The 20212-nt window shown below is 43.0% G+C and overlaps 2 protein-coding genes across 3 annotated transcripts; one reads left to right on the top strand and one right to left on the bottom strand.

The window, feature by feature from the left end:
* Positions 1-1439: 1439 nt before the first annotated feature.
* LOC148378457 (uncharacterized) lies at positions 1440-4727 on the bottom strand. Its single transcript, XM_088367884.1, has 2 exons — positions 1707-4727; positions 1440-1632 (listed from the first exon to the last, which is right to left on the bottom strand). Exons 1-2 carry the CDS (start codon positions 3752-3754, stop codon positions 1581-1583), a joined length of 2100 nt encoding a protein of 699 aa, XP_088224010.1. The 5' UTR covers positions 3755-4727; the 3' UTR covers positions 1440-1580.
* Positions 4728-6260: 1533 nt separating this feature from the next.
* On the top strand, positions 6261-12082 carry LOC148378458 (uncharacterized). Of its 2 annotated transcripts, XR_015855852.1 has the most exons (3): positions 6261-9384; positions 9459-11931; positions 12003-12082. XR_015855852.1 is itself a non-coding variant. In XM_088367883.1 (2 exons), the coding sequence occupies exon 2, from the start codon at positions 9542-9544 to the stop codon at positions 11039-11041; it is 1500 nt and encodes a 499-aa protein (XP_088224009.1). In that variant the 5' UTR covers positions 6261-9384; positions 9459-9541; the 3' UTR covers positions 11042-12074. The 2 variants fall into 2 exon arrangements, 1 of the variants encoding a protein (XP_088224009.1); XM_088367883.1 differs by having other exon boundaries at positions 9459-12074.
* The last annotated feature ends 8130 nt before the right edge of the window (positions 12083-20212 follow it).

A 20212-nucleotide genomic window follows, 5' to 3' on the forward strand; every position in this document is an offset into this window, starting at 1 on the left:
CTTAAACGTGTAAACTCTAACCCTAGAATTTCCATTTTAACCCAGATATTCAAGTGTTTTCCGTTTCCGTTGTTGTTAAATTGAGTCCCAGTGGATATTTAGTTTTCAGCCGCTTGACCCATCTCATTTCCGCGTTTTCCCTATCCCTTTGTGTCCAGCCCGCACAGTTTTCCAAAATCCGTATTCTCAAGTTACGTAACCCGTGCAGGCGGAAATGGCGTACTACATGAGTGTTACGCTTCTGGTTATGTGTGATCCTATAGCGGTGCGAATGCAGTCTGCTTCTGACATCATTTCGAGTCTGTCCCACATACATAACTCCACACAACCGACAGCTCATACAGTAGACCGCATTCCGCGTAGACAAGGCCTTACCCGTCTGTGTGAAGAAATGTTCTTTCTTCTGAGAGTCTGTTATCACTCCTATTGATCTCCTGGCTGCACGAGAGGACCCACTTTTCATTTTAGTGCTAACCAACAAATCTTTTAAATTTGGATTCCTTTTGAAGGCTGAAACCACCTTATGTTTCGCCTTCAGGTCAGTCAGCGCCGACGCTTCCAAATTCTGTTTAATTTTTCTGTGAACATTGACTGTGTAAGAGTTGTAAGTCGAAATTAGAGGAAGTACCATCTTTTTAACCCCCTGAGTGTCCCCTCTTCTTCCTTTTTTCCTTGTCTGTAGCTTAATCGTGCGAAGAAATGACCGAGAATAACCTCGTTGTTGTAATGACCTGAACAAGACTTTGGTCGCTTCTTCCCTATCTTCTGTGCGAGTGCAAATCCTCCCGAATCTCAAGAGTTGTGAATAAACCAAACCCCCAAACGTGTGTCTAGGGTGAAAACTCTTTTTGTGTAGTAGCGCATGAGTATCTGTGGATTTAAAAAATACTCTGACATCAAGTACCCCTGTTGTATGAAATTCCGGTCCCTTATATGTAGTTGTGTCAAGAAAATTTATTTCCCTCTCGCTAATCTGTGCCGTCAGCTTAATTGAAGGGTGGTGGCCATTTACGGTTTTAAGAAACACGTCAAATTCTTCCCTAGAATCTCCCCAAATTCCCCAAATATCATCTAAGAACCTCAGGTAAGCTATAGGTTTCTTAGAGCACTGTGTCAAGGCGTTCTCCTCCCATTCAGCCATATAGATATTGGCATAGGCTGGAGAGAAACGTTTCCCCATTGCTGTCCCCTTGACCTGTAAAAAATACTCATTGTCAAATTGAAAATCATTCTTAGTCAGATTGAGTTCCAGCAATGCCAAAATGTGTTCATCCGGGCGGCCCACAATCGGATTACGTGCCAAAACATTGCGTACCGCCTCTAAACCCTTAGCAGTTTCAATATTAGTATACAAGTTTTCAACATCCATGGAAAACAACCAACAGGTCTGTGGCAAGGTCAAGGTCCGTACTTTTGAAACAAAATCCTTAGTATCTTTGATGTAACTCGGATGTAGAATTGACAAGGGATTCAAGTAATAATCTACTAGCTCAGCCGAGCCGTAGGATTCGCTACTACAATCTGATACGATGGGACGTCCTGGCGGCATTTCATAGGGCCAGGGCCACGATGCCGGGTCTTTATGAATCTTGGGTAGGAGATAAAAGTATCTCGGACGTGACGGGGACGCTCCTGTTAAATACAAGAATTGTTTTTTAGTAATGTGGTGCTCTTTTCTCATTTGATCTAATATTGTGTGGACTAACTTTTCTGTATCCGGATAAATCGGTTTTTGGATCGAATGGTAATACTCCGTATTGCGAAGTTGTCGATGAGCCTCTCTCACGTAATTTTTCCGGTCCATAATGACCACCGCTGACCCTTTATCTGCTGGCTTAATAATCAATTCCTCTGCCGAACTTAATTCGTTCAGGGCTCTTCTTTCGCCCTCTGTCAAATTTGGCATCTCTCTTGGGACTTCCACTTGTTTTAGGACCGCTCTGTCTTTGTGTATTAATGCTTTCATCTCCCTAGGTACTTCATCATCCTTGGGCTCCCACATTGAAGCCGACTGGAATTTGGGTGGTGCTGCCGTCGTTGAAGTTCCAAAATAAGAGTCTAGTTTTAACCTTCTATGGTACTGTCGCACATGGGCCTTGGTGATCTTTCTCTGATCCGTCATCATGGTTGCGGTGGGGACGAATGTAAGCCCCTTCCCCAGAAGCTCCCTATGATCTTTCGTCAAACTAAAGGAGGTCGACAGGTTGACCACTGGATCAGTCAGGGTTATCTCCTTGAGTGGGGGGAGGCTTCTTGGCATAAAAAAGGTTTTCCACAAGGTCCACATCTCTTCAGCCGTGTCCGTTGTCCAATGGATGTTGTCCGGTCCTGTGGTAAACAGTCTTGATGGTAAGCGTTGAATCGAATGGCCCGTTTCCTCTATTATATCATTCAGTTCCCTAAGGTTGGCTTGGATCTCCAAAGGAAGTGATTGGGAATAATTAATTTTAGGAATGAATATTTTAGCATAAGGAAAAGTGGCCTTAGCTGCTCCCAGCAATCTGGCTATCTCCTTGGATATGAATATTGGGATGACCCTACCTCTATTGTTAAGGCCAAAGGATAAAATGACCCCTAGCACGTTGGGAGAGGTCGCAGTTCTGTTTCTGAGTAGGTGAATCCCATGGCTGATTTTAGCTCCCGGATAACAGTCCACTTGTACTTCACGGTCTTCGATTTTCGGCAATTTGGCTAAGTTTGAATCACCTACAATCAACCATCTTCTCTGGGGAAACAAAAACCAATTTGCCCTCTTATTCCCTTCATGTTCGTGTCTGGTGTACATCGATTGTGGTTCGGTTTGTGTGTCACGTGACTGGAAGGATGTTGTTTCCAGTAATTTCGGTCGTGGTGTCTCACTTCTCCTACTTGGTGTTTCTGACGCGTTAGGACCAGTAGGTTCCTGGTATTTCCTCATTATTCCCTCAATGCGCTTCATTAGAGTCTCTGTCGTCGGTTCGTGGAAAGCTGTCGAGTTCTCCTCTTGAGTCGGTGAAGGTAAGTCCTCCATCTGCTCGTCAAGGTAAGTCGTTTGGGGCGCCCTCCCTTCCTCCATGTGTTGGGCATCCCTCTGTTCCCCTGAGTGGTGGGTGAGCTTCCTACTCCTCTTTTTCTTTTTCTTCATCTTCTTAACTTCACCTTGTTGAGTGTGGTGGGTGAGTGTCTTACTTCTCTTTCTCTTTTTCTTAATCTTCTTAATCTTCTTAACTTCACCTTGTTGAGTGTCTTTTTTTAGGTAACTTGGTTCAACTGCGGAGCTGGACTTCTCAGGTGCCCTCTTCCTGGGCCTCCTTACCCGGCGTCTCATCCGCCTCCTCCCAGGCAGCAATGGGAGAGGTCCTGTCATTCCCAGCGATTCCAGCACTTTCACTGTTGCTGACCCCACTTGCGGGTTGACCACCCGGTAGCGTCTGAGGACCCAACGTTGGGCAACTTGCCACGCTCTTGATCCATCCACCAAAGGAAGGGAGCCTATTCTCTTTCTCAGGGATTGCTCCCCTTGTTCATAGTGCTCCTGTAAAATCTGAGAAGCGGACTCACCCCAGGTACGTGCAATATCGGTCAAACGCTTGGCTGTGTCCGGCTTAGGTTGACTGGGGGTCACTGCTTTCTCAAGTCGGTCCTGTAGACGACTCAGGTGTTGAGTTGTAGTTGTTGTACCTCTCTGTTCACACCGATTCCATGTGTTCCACTGAAACTTGTAGAGGCTAAAGATGGCTCTAACCAGGCTCCCAAACTCGTCTCTCTGCGTCATTTTTATCCTAGCCAATAACAAGAAAGTGAGAATTAGAGAAATCTAAAAGAGAGGGACCATGGATAGGCACTGGGAAATGGAACCATTTCAACCAAAACCCTGGGGTTTCTGACCCCACACATGGTCCTCTCCCTCTCCGACCCTTGACAGAAGGGGAGGAGGGACGGGAGGGAGAAGCTGTTTACCAAGAAAGTAAGAGTTAGAGAAAATTTAAGAAAAGAGAGATACCACGGAAAGGCAATGGGAAATGCGAGCATCTCAACCAAAGCCCGCAAAGCATGCGACCCGATAATTTGGCTTAAGGTAATACTGGGATGTCCGAAGGGCACTGGCTGGTTAGGTATTTTGAGTTTTACTCGCTAAACCTTCCCCAAAGGGTCCGCCGACCCTGTCGGTTAGATAGAAGGCAACGGAAGGCACGGGCCTACGCATGTCTCACCAGTAAACCTCGCCGTACCAGGTCACATAAAATCTGGATTGGGTACGAAGGACGGCGAAGTGAGACTGCACTTCTGCCAGAACCTCCCCCGAGTAGCTGAGGCGCCACCCAGGTCTTCGGCCAGCAAGATGGAAAAAATGAGAGAAGAAGAAAAAAATGAGAGAAGAAAAAAAAGCAACCTAAAGTCCTACCCTTGGATTACATTATGTCTATTCACTTTGAATCATTGTTTACCTCATATCTTGTTTTTATATTCAACCAACCGCTTTCTTAGAAGTTAGGGGTTAGGGTCCGCTAAAGAGTTCCTCCCCCGAAGGAGAGGAGCAAAGGCACAGTCCTCCTATCCTTACCTGCCACCCATAACCGGCTCCAAAGTATCCTACCCATTGCGGACACGCCAGCCATGTTGGCCCGGACGACTTTGGGCTTGAGAAAGATATTTCTTTTACCTTGAACTTGTGTTTGTGCTTATTGTATGTTTGATTTTGACTGTACTTACCCGATCTGGTCACCTCTGAGGAAAAAAAACCTAATTTAAAGTCCTAGCCTTGGATTACCTTTGTCTATTCCCTTTGAACTATTTTTGAACTAATATTTCGTTTTTATATTCAACCAACCATTTTCTTTAGAGGTTAGGGTTAGGGTTAGGGTTAGGGGTTAGGGTTAGGGTTAGGGGTTAGGGTTAGGGTTAGGGTTAGGGTTAGGATTAAGAAGGGAGTTCCTCCCCCGAAGGAGAGGAGCAAAGGCACGGTCCTACCATCCACGCCCACGTCCCACAACCAGCCCCAGAGCACACTGTACGTCGTGGCTGCGCCAGCCATGCTGGTCAGGCCTAATTGGGCTTAATAAACATGTACTTGCTTTGTAGTTGTTGTTTGTTTTTGTGTTTGTACTTTGCCTATCCGGTCGCCTTTGTTATATATGTAATAAATGAGTCTCGACTTGGCATGATAGATTGACAGCTGCATTTGCGGTCAAATTAGTCGTACCTCGCACTTAATTCATCGACTCCCCTATCTGGGTGGAGCGAGAGCATCTTGCTCTGTGCGGCATCCATGCGCTCTCCTATCTGGGTAGAGCGTGGGTAAATTATAATTTTGCGTCTAATTGTTTTCCTATCGGCGCTAGTTTGCCATTGACAACGTTTCGGCATCTTTTGTGCCTTCCTCAGGTCTGGCACACGGGAATTGCAGCTAAATTTAGTTTTATTGCATGTGGAGCTGTTTCCTCCTTCATTTTTGTTTCTTTTCTTGCAGGTACCGATTGGGCGTGAATATGTGATCTCGGCATAGGTAAGTATAACTGTGTTTCCTTTTTTCAGGTTTGTACCAAAAATGCACAAGAGCGAAAACAACAAGTTAATAAGCTAAAATAAGTAGATGGGAAATTATCCGGAACGAAACGCAAATTGCTGACATAAAACTATATAAGGACCGCTCAAAGCAGGAAACTCAGTCTCGATGCGGCCATGAAGGAGGAAACAGCTCCACATGCAATAAAACTAAATTTAGCTGCAATTCCCGTGTGCCAGACCTGAGGAAGGCACAAAAGATGCCGAAACGTTGTCAATGGCAAACTAGCGCCGATAGGAAAACAATTAGACGCAAAATTATAATTTACCCACGCTCTACCCAGATAGGAGAGCGCATGGATGCCGCACAGAGCAAGATGCTCTCGCTCCACCCAGATAGGGGAGTCGATGAATTAAGTGCGAGGTACGACTAATTTGACCGCAAATGCAGCTGTCAATCTATCATGCCAAGTCGAGACTCATTTATTACATATATAACAAAGGCGACCGGATAGGCAAAGTACAAACACAAAAACAAACAACAACTACAAAGCAAGTACATGTTTATTAAGCCCAATTAGGCCTGACCAGCATGGCTGGCGCAGCCACGACGTACAGTGTGCTCTGGGGCTGGTTGTGGGACGTGGGCGTGGATGGTAGGACCGTGCCTTTGCTCCTCTCCTTCGGGGGAGGAACTCCCTTCTTAATCCTAACCCTAACCCTAACCCTAACCCTAACCCCTAACCCTAACCCTAACCCCTAACCCTAACCCTAACCCTAACCTCTAAAGAAAATGGTTGGTTGAATATAAAAACGAAATATTAGTTCAAAAATAGTTCAAAGGGAATAGACAAAGGTAATCCAAGGGTAGGACTTTAAATTAGGTTTTTTTTCCTCAGAGGTGACCAGATCGGGTAAGTACAGTCAAAATCAAACATACAATAAGCACAAACACAAGTTCAAGGTAAAAGAAATATCTTTCTCAAGCCCAAAGTCGTCCGGGCCAACATGGCTGGCGTGTCCGCAATGGGTAGGATACTTTGGAGCCGGTTATGGGTGGCAGGTAAGGATAGGAGGACTGTGCCTTTGCTCCTCTCCTTCGGGGGAGGAACTCTTTAGCGGACCCTAACCCCTAACTTCTAAGAAAGCGGTTGGTTGAATATAAAAACAAGATATGAGGTAAACAATGATTCAAAGTGAATAGACATAATGTAATCCAAGGGTAGGACTTTAGGTTGCTTTTTTTTCTTCTCTCATTTTTTTCTTCTTCTCTCATTTTTTCCATCTTGCTGGCCGAAGACCTGGGTGGCGCCTCAGCTACTCGGGGGAGGTTCTGGCAGAAGTGCAGTCTCACTTCGCCGTCCTTCGTACCCAATCCAGATTTTATGTGACCTGGTACGGCGAGGTTTACTGGTGAGACATGCGTAGGCCCGTGCCTTCCGTTGCCTTCTATCTAACCGACAGGGTCGGCGGACCCTTTGGGGAAGGTTTAGCGAGTAAAACTCAAAATACCTAACCAGCCAGTGCCCTTCGGACATCCCAGTATTACCTTAAGCCAAATTATCGGGTCGCATGCTTTGCGGGCTTTGGTTGAGATGCTCGCATTTCCCATTGCCTTTCCGTGGTATCTCTCTTTTCTTAAATTTTCTCTAACTCTTACTTTCTTGGTAAACAGCTTCTCCCTCCCGTCCCTCCTCCCCTTCTGTCAAGGGTCGGAGAGGGAGAGGACCATGTGTGGGGTCAGAAACCCCAGGGTTTTGGTTGAAATGGTTCCATTTCCCAGTGCCTATCCATGGTCCCTCTCTTTTAGATTTCTCTAATTCTCACTTTCTTGTTATTGGCTAGGATAAAAATGACGCAGAGAGACGAGTTTGGGAGCCTGGTTAGAGCCATCTTTAGCCTCTACAAGTTTCAGTGGAACACATGGAATCGGTGTGAACAGAGAGGTACAACAACTACAACTCAACACCTGAGTCGTCTACAGGACCGACTTGAGAAAGCAGTGACCCCCAGTCAACCTAAGCCGGACACAGCCAAGCGTTTGACCGATATTGCACGTACCTGGGGTGAGTCCGCTTCTCAGATTTTACAGGAGCACTATGAACAAGGGGAGCAATCCCTGAGAAAGAGAATAGGCTCCCTTCCTTTGGTGGATGGATCAAGAGCGTGGCAAGTTGCCCAACGTTGGGTCCTCAGACGCTACCGGGTGGTCAACCCGCAAGTGGGGTCAGCAACAGTGAAAGTGCTGGAATCGCTGGGAATGACAGGACCTCTCCCATTGCTGCCTGGGAGGAGGCGGATGAGACGCCGGGTAAGGAGGCCCAGGAAGAGGGCACCTGAGAAGTCCAGCTCCGCAGTTGAACCAAGTTACCTAAAAAAAGACACTCAACAAGGTGAAGTTAAGAAGATTAAGAAGATTAAGAAAAAGAGAAAGAGAAGTAAGACACTCACCCACCACACTCAACAAGGTGAAGTTAAGAAGATGAAGAAAAAGAAAAAGAGGAGTAGGAAGCTCACCCACCACTCAGGGGAACAGAGGGATGCCCAACACATGGAGGAAGGGAGGGCGCCCCAAACGACTTACCTTGACGAGCAGATGGAGGACTTACCTTCACCGACTCAAGAGGAGAACTCGACAGCTTTCCACGAACCGACGACAGAGACTCTAATGAAGCGCATTGAGGGAATAATGAGGAAATACCAGGAACCTACTGGTCCTAACGCGTCAGAAACACCAAGTAGGAGAAGTGAGACACCACGACCGAAATTACTGGAAACAACATCCTTCCAGTCACGTGACACACAAACCGAACCACAATCGATGTACACCAGACACGAACATGAAGGGAATAAGAGGGCAAATTGGTTTTTGTTTCCCCAGAGAAGATGGTTGATTGTAGGTGATTCAAACTTAGCCAAATTGCCGAAAATCGAAGACCGTGAAGTACAAGTGGACTGTTATCCGGGAGCTAAAATCAGCCATGGGATTCACCTACTCAGAAACAGAACTGCGACCTCTCCCAACGTGCTAGGGGTCATTTTATCCTTTGGCCTTAACAATAGAGGTAGGGTCATCCCAATATTCATATCCAAGGAGATAGCCAGATTGCTGGGAGCAGCTAAGGCCACTTTTCCTTATGCTAAAATATTCATTCCTAAAATTAATTATTCCCAATCACTTCCTTTGGAGATCCAAGCCAACCTTAGGGAACTGAATGATATAATAGAGGAAACGGGCCATTCGATTCAACGCTTACCATCAAGACTGTTTACCACAGGACCGGACAACATCCATTGGACAACGGACACGGCTGAAGAGATGTGGACCTTGTGGAAAACCTTTTTTATGCCAAGAAGCCTCCCCCCACTCAAGGAGATAACCCTGACTGATCCAGTGGTCAACCTGTCGACCTCCTTTAGTTTGACGAAAGATCATAGGGAGCTTCTGGGGAAGGGGCTTACATTCGTCCCCACCGCAACCATGATGACGGATCAGAGAAAGATCACCAAGGCCCATGTGCGACAGTACCATAGAAGGTTAAAACTAGACTCTTATTTTGGAACTTCAACGACGGCAGCACCACCCAAATTCCAGTCGGCTTCAATGTGGGAGCCCAAGGATGATGAAGTACCTAGGGAGATGAAAGCATTAATACACAAAGACAGAGCGGTCCTAAAACAAGTGGAAGTCCCAAGAGAGATGCCAAATTTGACAGAGGGCGAAAGAAGAGCCCTGAACGAATTAAGTTCGGCAGAGGAATTGATTATTAAGCCAGCAGATAAAGGGTCAGCGGTGGTCATTATGGACCGGAAAAATTACGTGAGAGAGGCTCATCGACAACTTCGCAATACGGAGTATTACCATTCGATCCAAAAACCGATTTATCCGGATACAGAAAAGTTAGTCCACACAATATTAGATCAAATGAGAAAAGAGCACCACATTACTAAAAAACAATTCTTGTATTTAACAGGAGCGTCCCCGTCACGTCCGAGATACTTTTATCTCCTACCCAAGATTCATAAAGACCCGGCATCGTGGCCCTGGCCCTATGAAATGCCGCCAGGACGTCCCATCGTATCAGATTGTAGTAGCGAATCCTACGGCTCGGCTGAGCTAGTAGATTATTACTTGAATCCCTTGTCAATTCTACATCCGAGTTACATCAAAGATACTAAGGATTTTGTTTCAAAAGTACGGACCTTGACCTTGCCACAGACCTGTTGGTTGTTTTCCATGGATGTTGAAAACTTGTATACTAATATTGAAACTGCTAAGGGTTTAGAGGCGGTACGCAATGTTTTGGCACGTAATCCGATTGTGGGCCGCCCGGATGAACACATTTTGGCATTGCTGGAACTCAATCTGACTAAGAATGATTTTCAATTTGACAATGAGTATTTTTTACAGGTCAAGGGGACAGCAATGGGGAAACGTTTCTCTCCAGCCTATGCCAATATCTATATGGCTGAATGGGAGGAGAACGCCTTGACACAGTGCTCTAAGAAACCTATAGCTTACCTGAGGTTCTTAGATGATATTTGGGGAATTTGGGGAGATTCTAGGGAAGAATTTGACGTGTTTCTTAAAACCGTAAATGGCCACCACCCTTCAATTAAGCTGACGGCACAGATTAGCGAGAGGGAAATAAATTTTCTTGACACAACTACATATAAGGGACCGGAATTTCATACAACAGGGGTACTTGATGTCAGAGTATTTTTTAAATCCACAGATACTCATGCGCTACTACACAAAAAGAGTTTTCACCCTAGACACACGTTTGGGGGTTTGGTTTATTCACAACTCTTGAGATTCGGGAGGATTTGCACTCGCACAGAAGATAGGGAAGAAGCGACCAAAGTCTTGTTCAGGTCATTACAACAACGAGGTTATTCTCGGTCATTTCTTCGCACGATTAAGCTACAGACAAGGAAAAAAGGAAGAAGAGGGGACACTCAGGGGGTTAAAAAGATGGTACTTCCTCTAATTTCGACTTACAACTCTTACACAGTCAATGTTCACAGAAAAATTAAACAGAATTTGGAAGCGTCGGCGCTGACTGACCTGAAGGCGAAACATAAGGTGGTTTCAGCCTTCAAAAGGAATCCAAATTTAAAAGATTTGTTGGTTAGCACTAAAATGAAAAGTGGGTCCTCTCGTGCAGCCAGGAGATCAATAGGAGTGATAACAGACTCTCAGAAGAAAGAACATTTCTTCACACAGACGGGTAAGGCCTTGTCTACGCGGAATGCGGTCTACTGTATGAGCTGTCGGTTGTGTGGAGTTATGTATGTGGGACAGACTCGAAATGATGTCAGAAGCAGACTGCATTCGCACCGCTATAGGATCACACATAACCAGAAGCGTAACACTCATGTAGTACGCCATTTCCGCCTGCACGGGTTACGTAACTTGAGAATACGGATTTTGGAAAACTGTGCGGGCTGGACACAAAGGGATAGGGAAAACGCGGAAATGAGATGGGTCAAGCGGCTGAAAACTAAATATCCACTGGGACTCAATTTAACAACAACGGAAACGGAAAACACTTGAATATCTGGGTTAAAATGGAAATTCTAGGGTTAGAGTTTACACGTTTAAGAAAATTTAAAGGGAATGCCCTCCCAAAACGATATATAGAAATTAGGGAAAATATCATAATTGTTCCTGGGTTTAAGTTCTTGTGGGGGAGGTTTATGTGTTGGGAGACGGCTGAAAGGAGTTTGGACCGGGACTGAAGGTGAATGAGGAACTTAGCCCTGACAGAGGTATGACATTGTACGTCACATCCGGGGGCTCCTGACACTTTCCATTTAGTCAAAGAGTCTAACTCTGGTTGGCTGGTTTTCCTGACAACATAGATAAAGTGCCCAACTCGGACACCAAATTCTAATCTTCATTCTTATTTGGACTCTACTCTAACATTAAATCCTAACACTTAATCAATTCACAAAACTTACATAAATTCAGATTCAGAAAGGAAACCTAACCCAAACCCTAATTCTACCCTTGACCTCTGACCCTAACCCTTAACTCTAAATTAATTAGGAAATTGTACCAAATTTCAACAAAATTAGTCTAAACTGAACCTTATTTTGATCCTAAATGCAATGAGATTCCAGAATGAATTTTAATCCTACCAAATCTAAAAATTTACGATTAAATTTAATTAAATTGCAAAACAAAAAAAAGGGGGAACTATAATCGAATTATATTTTGGATTTTAAGCAAACTTTAAAAGAAAAAGAAAAAAATATAAAAAAAAGAAGGATTTCTCTTCAAACACATAAAAGGAAAACATAGTACGTGATGGGACGCTTGAGGGCGCCCTTGGCACACTAAATCGCGGTGGTACGAATAGGGCTCGGCTAGACGCAAATATTAGGGGATTAATGATACCCTTTAAATTCAGAAATGAATACGTTGGAAAACACTATTAAGTGGTATGGAAAGGTTTTTCAACTCTAGACGTGATTTTAATCTGGTTTGTTCTAACGGATACTTTGATTTGCAGAATGGTTGACGGAGGGTTGCCATGACGCAATGGGGAGTGTGAAACTTCCGGTTTGGCTAATATTGACTAGCTACGTTGTACACGGGGCTACTGACTCCGAATGCAAAGTCGGATTAAGGTGAGTGAGTGTGTTTTTTTACGGACGGAGGGGACCGGGTGGTGCAAGTAAACAATACTGATCTAAATGGATTTTATTATGGTGATTGCGAGGGGCAAGTTTAATAATAATATTGTATTAAGGGGGCCGCCATGACTTTTCGCAAAGGCTTATGGGTACTTCGGGGTTGCTAATGCTTGTTAGCTGCAGTACGCGCAGGACGATATCGCCCCAAATAGGTAACTATTTCAATGATCGCTATTAAATTGGTGGATCAATGGGACCGGGTATAAATAAAGGAACGGTGGCAAGCGGTGGAATTACAATTTATTTAATTCTTATGAATTATGGAACGGCTTCGGTACTATTAGTGGCTAGGGGAGACGCCATTGGGCTTTGCTGGGGCTTATGGGTACTTCCGCATCGCTAATGCTCATAACATTAGCCACGATACGCTTATAGTGATTTCGTTACGAATATACGATCGTATTCTACGAATTAATGGAATCGGGTAACACACTTTAATGATACCAGGGGGTGGAGGAGAATTTTATTCCATGTGAATTATTTATTTGGACGAGGGGAGGTTTGGGAAAATAGGGGGATTAGAAAAAAAGAGCCGGCAGAGTAATTGACAGGAGCGTACGAGTACTTCCGGGGGGCGGGACCTAGGGGGATCGCGATTTACGTAGATGAATGTATTTCTAAATATATAATTTGATTTAGATGATGAATTCAATTTACACTTAAATGTTTCACGACTAACTTAATTAAATGGTACCAATAGGATTTACCGAATGTCTTAGTGCTTATCAGTTAGATGTGGGAACGTGATTGGATGACGAGAGCCGTCAGTTGCTTCGCTGAGGCTCGTGGGAGAGAAAAGAAAAGAGAAAGGAAGGGTTGGCTTTCGGCGGTGGCGCTGTGACTCAGGAGAGTGGCACTGGGGAAGTCCTTCTTTCCAGGTACTGTGGAAGATTCTTCCTATTCTTTTTGAGAAAAACAGGTGAACCCTTTTTAATCGCTAAAGCTAAATTATACGGTACTACGCTATGCTAGCCTTTATTGGCATAGGATATGTGAGAGTATGCTAAGCTAAAAGAGAACGAAAAGAGAAAATATTAAATTGCCGGATGAATGGGACCGGATATCAATAAAGGAAACACAGCTAACGCTCATAACATTAGCTACGATACGTTTACGGGGATTTTGTTACGAATATACGATCGTAGTAATGTTATAAATTAATTCTACGAATGAAGGGGATCGGATTACACACTTTAATAATACCAGGGGATTTAGGAAAATTTTATTGCATATTGATCGTTTATTTGGGCGTTGTGAGGTTTTGTAAGATAGGGTGATTACGGAAAAAAGAGCCGCCAGAGTGATTGACAGGAGTTTACGAGTGTTTCCGGGGGGCGGGACTTAGGGGGATGGCAATTTAGTTAGAGGAATGTATTTCTAAATATATGATTCGATTTAGAGGATGAATTCAATTTACATTTAAATGTTTCATGACTAACCCAATTAAACGGTACCAATAGGGTTTACCGAATGTTTTAGGGCTTGTCTGATAGAGGTGGGAACGTGATGGGATGACGAGAGCCGTCAGTTAATTCGCTGAGGCTCGTGGGGGGATGGCGTTCGGCGGTAGCGCTGTGACTCAGGAGAGGGGTACTGGGGAAGACCTTCTTTCCAGGTAAGGTGGAAGATTCTTCCGATTCTTTTTAATTGCTAAAGCTACGTTATGCGGTACTACGCTATGCTGGAATTTATTGGTATAGGATGTGCGGGAGTATGCTAAGCTAAAAGAGAACGAAAAGAGAAAATATTAAATTGCCGGATGAATGGGACCGGATATCAATAAAGGAAACACAGCTAACGCTCAAAACATTAGCTACGATACGCTTACGGGGATTTGGTTACGAATATACGATCGTATTAATGTTATAAATTACTTTTACGAATGAAGGGAATCGGGTTATACACTTTAATAATACCAGGGGTTTTAGGAGAATTTTGTTTCATATTGATCGTTGATTGGGGCGATGGGAGGGTTTGGAAGATAGGGGGTTTACAGAAAAAACAGCCGCTAGAGTGATTGACAGGAGTTTGAGTGTTTCCGGGGGGCGGGACTTAGGGGAATCGCGATTTATGTAGATGAATGTATTCCTGAATATGTGATTGGATTTAGATTGTGAATTCAATTTACATTTAAATGTTGCACGACTAACCCAATTAAACAGTACCAATAGGGTTTGCCGATATATTTTTTTAGTGCTTATCAGTTAGATGTGGGAACGTGATTTTATGACGAGAGCTGTCAGTTGCTTCGCTGAGGCTCTTGGGAGGAGGTGCTCGGCGGTAGGACTGTGACTCGGGGGAGGGGCATTGGGGAAGAATTTGGCTTCCGGTTAATATGGAAGATTCTTCCGATTCTTTGAGAGTAACAGGTGAAACTTGTTTAATCGTCAAGACTAGGCTATGCTGGACTACGCTATGCTAGACTTTATTGAGATAAGATATGCGGGAGCGGGCGAAGCAAAACTATACCAGGTTAGCCCTAAACTGTGTTTTACCAGACTTGGGGCATGCCATACAAAGGAATACAAAGGTTTTGTACATATGTTTAACGGTTGAACAAATCAGCACAACAAAAGGACTAACAGACTGACCAATTGATTTATGCTGTCTGCGGTAAAGCTGGACAGTTGACTAGACAATTACTGAGATTTCGATTGAGGATGTAGACACACTCCGGGGCTTGATCGACCCCGGCGGGGCCTCCCTTGGGCGAGGGTGTCTGGTGATAATGGCCGAAACACTCTGTGACCCCAAGGTCCACTACTGATGACGTGTCTACAAAATTATGACGTTCAAATTACCCAGGACAATAAGGACGACTTAATGGGACCCCTTTTGAAGAAAGTGGTTGGTTGAGTATAGAAACAAGATATTGGGTCAAGAATGCTGCAAGGTTGGTAGACGTGATGTGGTCCAGGGGTGGGACTTTCTTCTCTCGTGTCTCGCTGTTTTTTTGTCTTGCTGGCTGGAGTCCCCGGGGGGGGGGCGCCTCGGCTGCTCCGGGGAGGGTTCTGGTTGAGGTGCGGTCTCGCTTCGCTGTCCTTCGTTCCGGAGTTTGTGCGACTCCGGTGCGGCGGGGTTTGTTGAGGGGGACACGCGTCGACCTGTGCCCTCCGCGGCCTTCTGTCTGGCCGGCTGGGTCGGCGGACCCTTTGGGGAATGTGTAGCGAGTAAACCTTATAGACCTAGTCCTAACCCCTAATCCCTAAACCTAACCCCTAATCCCTAAACCTAACCCTTAATCCCTAGATCTAACCCCTGATCCCTAAACCTAATCCCTAAACCTAACCCTAAACCTAACCCCTAATCCCTAAAAAGAGGAAACTAACCCCTAATCCCTAAACCTAACTCCTAATCCCTAAACCTAACCCCTAACCCCTAATCCCTAACCTTAACCTCTAAAGAAAATGGTTGGTTGAATATAAAAACGAAATATTAGTTCAAAAATAGTTCAAAGGGAATAGACAAAGGTAATCCAAGGGTAGGACTTTAAATTTGGGTTTTTTTCCTCAGAGGTGACCAGATCGGGTAAGTACAGTCAAAATCAAACATACAATAAGCACAAACACAAGTTCAAGGTAAAAGAAATATCTTTCTCAACCCCAACGTCGTCCGGGCCAACATGGCTGGCGTGTCCGCAATGGGTAGGATACTTTGGAGCCGGTTATGGGTGGCAGGTAAGGATAGGAGGACTGTGCCTTTGCTCCTCTCCTTCGGGGGAGGAACTCTTTAGCGGACCCTAACCCCTAACTTCTCAGAAAGCGGTTGGTTGAATATAAAAACAAGATATGAGGTAAACAATGATTCAAAGTGAATAGACATAATGTAATCCAAGGGTAGGACTTTAGGTTGCTTTTTTTTCTTCTCTCATTTTTTTCTTCTTCTCTCATTTTTTCCATCTTGCTGGCCGAAGACCTGGGTGGCGCCTCAGCTACTCGGGGGAGGTTCTGGCAGAAGTGCAGTCTCACTTCGCCGTCCTTCGTACCCAATCCAGATTTTATGTGACCTGGTACGGCGAGGTTTACTGGTGAGACATGCGTAGGCCCGTGCCTTCCGTTGCCTTCTATCTAACCGACAGGGTCGGCGGACCCTTTGGGGAAGGTTTAGCGAGTAAAACTCAAAATACCTAACCCTAACCCTAACCCTAACCGTGCCCCCTTCCCAACCAATCGGATTTGCTATACGCGAAAACGACGCCAATGGAAAGAGCTTCTGCCCAAATTTAAATCCGTGGGCGTGGCTCGCAGCAGGAAGTAGGAAAATGGCGGCGATGTTGACAAAGACACAGCGGATGGTAACATACAACTAACAAGAGAAATATTTTTATTTTCTGCTTGCAACTGGACCGTCCAGAGCGTACACGGTAAGTACAACTCATCGTTTTTAAAAAGAAGTACTTTTGTTGCCCTGAAAAGCGAGTGAGCGTGGCGTTTGTGGGGGACGTCGAATTTCGACGATTCTTTCTGGTCAACGGTTGTAAATGATTGTGTTGATTAAAAAAGAAAACTTGATGTAACTCTACTTTTAACTGCCGTTTCAGATAGATTTGGAATTGCATCACATCCAATTTTGCCTAGAGCGTACACGGTAAGTAACACTCGTTGTGTTTAAGGAGATTTACGTTTGTAATAGCAGAAGTGTAGCCGCGTTGCGTTGTACGTGTGAATGTTGGTCCAGGCGAAATGTTAATGTTTAATTTCATTCCTTTAGGTTCCACGGTGTTTGTTGGCTGCAAGTTTTCCACTGCAAGAAGAGGCTCATATCATTGACCAGGAGCGAGCTACAATGGTGAGTAGCCATAACATTTATGTTAAACACTTCCTATTTCATGTCTAACAGTACTTGATTTAACAAATAACCATAAATAAATACAGTGTGGGCACTGAAGTTAACATATGTGATTATACTGCCTAATCTGTCACCGAGTAGATTGTTGCAAAGTAATATAAGATCCAAAGTTGTAATTCAGAATAGTTTTCAAAAGAAGGCCATTAGAATTATATACAAGTCTGATTACCCTGAACAAGCTATTAATTAAATCACAAATTCTTCAATTCAAAGATTTGGTAGATTATCAGACAAATAATGTCTAACAGTAATTGATTTAACACATCACGATAAGTAGATTGAGTGTGGGCACTCTCAAGTTAACATATGTGATTATACTGCCTAATCTGTTACAGAGTATGTTGTTGCCAAGTAATGTAGAATAGATCCAAAGTAGTAATCCAGAATAGTTTTGAAGAGGCCATTAGAATGATAAACAAATCTGATTACCTTGAACATAATAACAAGCTAAGTGTTTAATATGTCCTATGAAGTCAAAATTGGGCACCATCATGTGGTGAAATTTGGAATGGCATCACATCCAATTTTGCCTGGGAACAAACAGATTACATAAATCTTAGTTTTGAATAAGCCACTCCTTCTCAAACAAGTAAACTCTGCCCATTTTGCGCAGTAGATGTTCTGTTAATATCTAGTATTTATACAAAGTCATAATTTAAATTGCTTTCAACCTTCATTCATCGGTTCAACCAACATTACTCGCTCTTATTACCAACTTGTATTGATTTAACTAAGCGTTTAATACTTCCTATCAGGTCTCAAATCGAGATTTGGCAAAATACAATTTCAGCAAATCCAATTTTGCCAGGGAACAAAAATAGATTAAATAAACTAAATAAGTCCTCTTCCCATTAAATAAATCAGAAAAGTCTGTCTTGTAACCAGTCCTCTTCAAACAAGTAAAGTCTGCCCATTTTGTGCCGTAGATTTTGTGTCTATGCCTAGTATTTAAACAAAATCATAATTTAAACGACTTCTTTCCTTCATTCACTTTGGAAATTTGGAATTGCAGCAAATCGAATTTTGCCAGGGAACAAAAATAGATCAATTAAACTAAATAAGTCTTCTTCCCATTAAATAAATTAAAAAAGTCTGTCTTGTAACCAGTCCTTTTCAAACAAGTAAAGTCTGCCCATTTTGTGCCGTCGATTTTGTGTTTATGCCTAGTATTTATACAAAATCATAATTTAAAGGACTTCATTCCTTCATTCACTTTGGACATTTGGAATTGCAGCACATCAAATTTTGCCTGGGAAGAAAAGTAGATTAAATAAATTTAATAAGTCTTACTACTTCCCATTAAATAAATTAAATACGTCTTACTTGTTTCCACTCCTTTTCAAAACAGTAGTTTAAAACGAGGGCCCTTCACTCAATCTTTAACCTCAACCCCGCACGTTGTGTTGTATCTGTGAATGTTGGTTGTGGCCAAATGATAGTTTTCTTTCATTCGTTTAGGTTCCAAGAAAACTTGATGTAACTCTACTTTTAACTGCCGTTTCAGATAAGCGGGTATTACGTCGCAGTCATGTGCCGCGGATATGACGTAATTGCCGGAACCTCCGCCAAAATTCAAATCTGTTGGCGCGATGGCCGTGAGCCACTGAGCAGCGACGATTATCAACAGAAATATCTTTATTTTCTGCTTGCAACTGGACCGTCTAGAGCGTACACGGTAAGTAACACTCATTGTGTTTAAGGAGATTTACGTTTGTAATAGCAGAAGTGTAGCCGCGTTGCGTTGTACGTGTGAAAATTGGTCGAGGCGAAATGTTAATGTTTAATTTCATTCCTTTAGGTTCCACGGTGTTTGTTGGCTGCAAGTTTTCCACTGCAAGAAGAGGCTCGTATCATTGACCAGGAGCGAGCTACAATGGTGAGTAGCCATAACATTTATGTTAAACACTTCCTATTTCATGTCTAACAGTACTTGATTTAACAAATAACCATAAATAAATACAGTGTGGGCACTGAAGTTAACATATGTGATTATACTGCCTAATCTGTCACCGAGTAGATTGTTGCAAAGTAATATAAGATCCAAAGTTGTAATTCAGAATAGTTTTCAAAAGAAGGCCATTAGAATTATATACAAGTCTGATTACCCTGAACAAGCTATTAATTAAATCACAAATTCTTCAATTCAAAGATTTGGTAGATTATCAGACAAATAATGTCTAACAGTAATTGATTTAACACATCACGATAAGTAGATTGAGTGTGGGCACTCTCAAGTTAACATATGTGATTATACTGCCTAATCTGTTACAGAGTATGTTGTTGCCAAGTAATGTAGAATAGATCCAAAGTAGTAATCCAGAATAGTTTTGAAGAGGCCATTAGAATGATAAACAAATCTGATTACCTTGAACATAATAACAAGCTAAGTGTTTAATATGTCCTATGAAGTCAAAATTGGGCACCATCATGTGGTGAAATTTGGAATGGCATCACATCCAATTTTGCCTGGGAACAAACAGATTACATAAATCTTAGTTTTGAATAAGCCACTCCTTCTCAAACAAGTAAACTCTGCCCATTTTGCGCAGTAGATGTTCTGTTAATATCTAGTATTTATACAAAGTCATAATTTAAATTGCTTTCAACCTTCATTCATCGGTTCAACCAACATTACTCGCTCTTATTACCAACTTGTATTGATTTAACTAAGCGTTTAATACTTCCTATCAGGTCTCAAATCGAGATTTGGCAAAATACAATTTCAGCAAATCCAATTTTGCCAGGGAACAAAAATAGATTAAATAAACTAAATAAGTCTTCTTCCCATTAAATAAATCAGAAAAGTCTGTCTTGTAACCAGTCCTCTTCAAACAAGTAAAGTCTGCCCATTTTGTGCCGTAGATTTTGTGTCTATGCCTAGTATTTAAACAAAATCATAATTTAAACGACTTCTTTCCTTCATTCACTTTGGAAATTTGGAATTGCAGCAAATCGAATTTTGCCAGGGAACAAAAATAGATCAATTAAACTAAATAAGTCTTCTTCCCATTAAATAAATTAAAAAAGTCTGTCTTGTAACCAGTCCTTTTCAAACAAGTAAAGTCTGCCCATTTTGTGCCGTCGATTTTGTGTTTATGCCTAGTATTTATACAAAATCATAATTTAAAGGACTTCATTCCTTCATTCACTTTGGAAATTTGGAATTGCAGCACATCAA

The sequence above is a fragment of the Syngnathus floridae genome, unplaced genomic scaffold (genome assembly GCF_059516105.1).
Source record: "Syngnathus floridae isolate MCC-2025c unplaced genomic scaffold, RoL_Sflo_1.0 HiC_scaffold_42, whole genome shotgun sequence".
In the NCBI taxonomy this organism is placed as follows: Eukaryota; Metazoa; Chordata; class Actinopteri; order Syngnathiformes; family Syngnathidae; genus Syngnathus; species Syngnathus floridae.

Bases quoted from the DNA above. Each gene is read 5' to 3' on its own strand.
- LOC148378458 (XM_088367883.1), top strand. From the start codon at position 9,542: ATGCCGCCAGGACGTCCCATCGTATCAGATTGTAGTAGCGAATCCTAC.
- LOC148378457 (XM_088367884.1), bottom strand. From the start codon at position 3,754: ATGACGCAGAGAGACGAGTTTGGGAGCCTGGTTAGAGCCATCTTTAGC. The intron at 1,633-1,706 runs GTTAGTCCACAC...TGTATTTAACAG, and splicing joins ATTTATCCGGATACAGAAAA to GAGCGTCCCCGTCACGTCCG.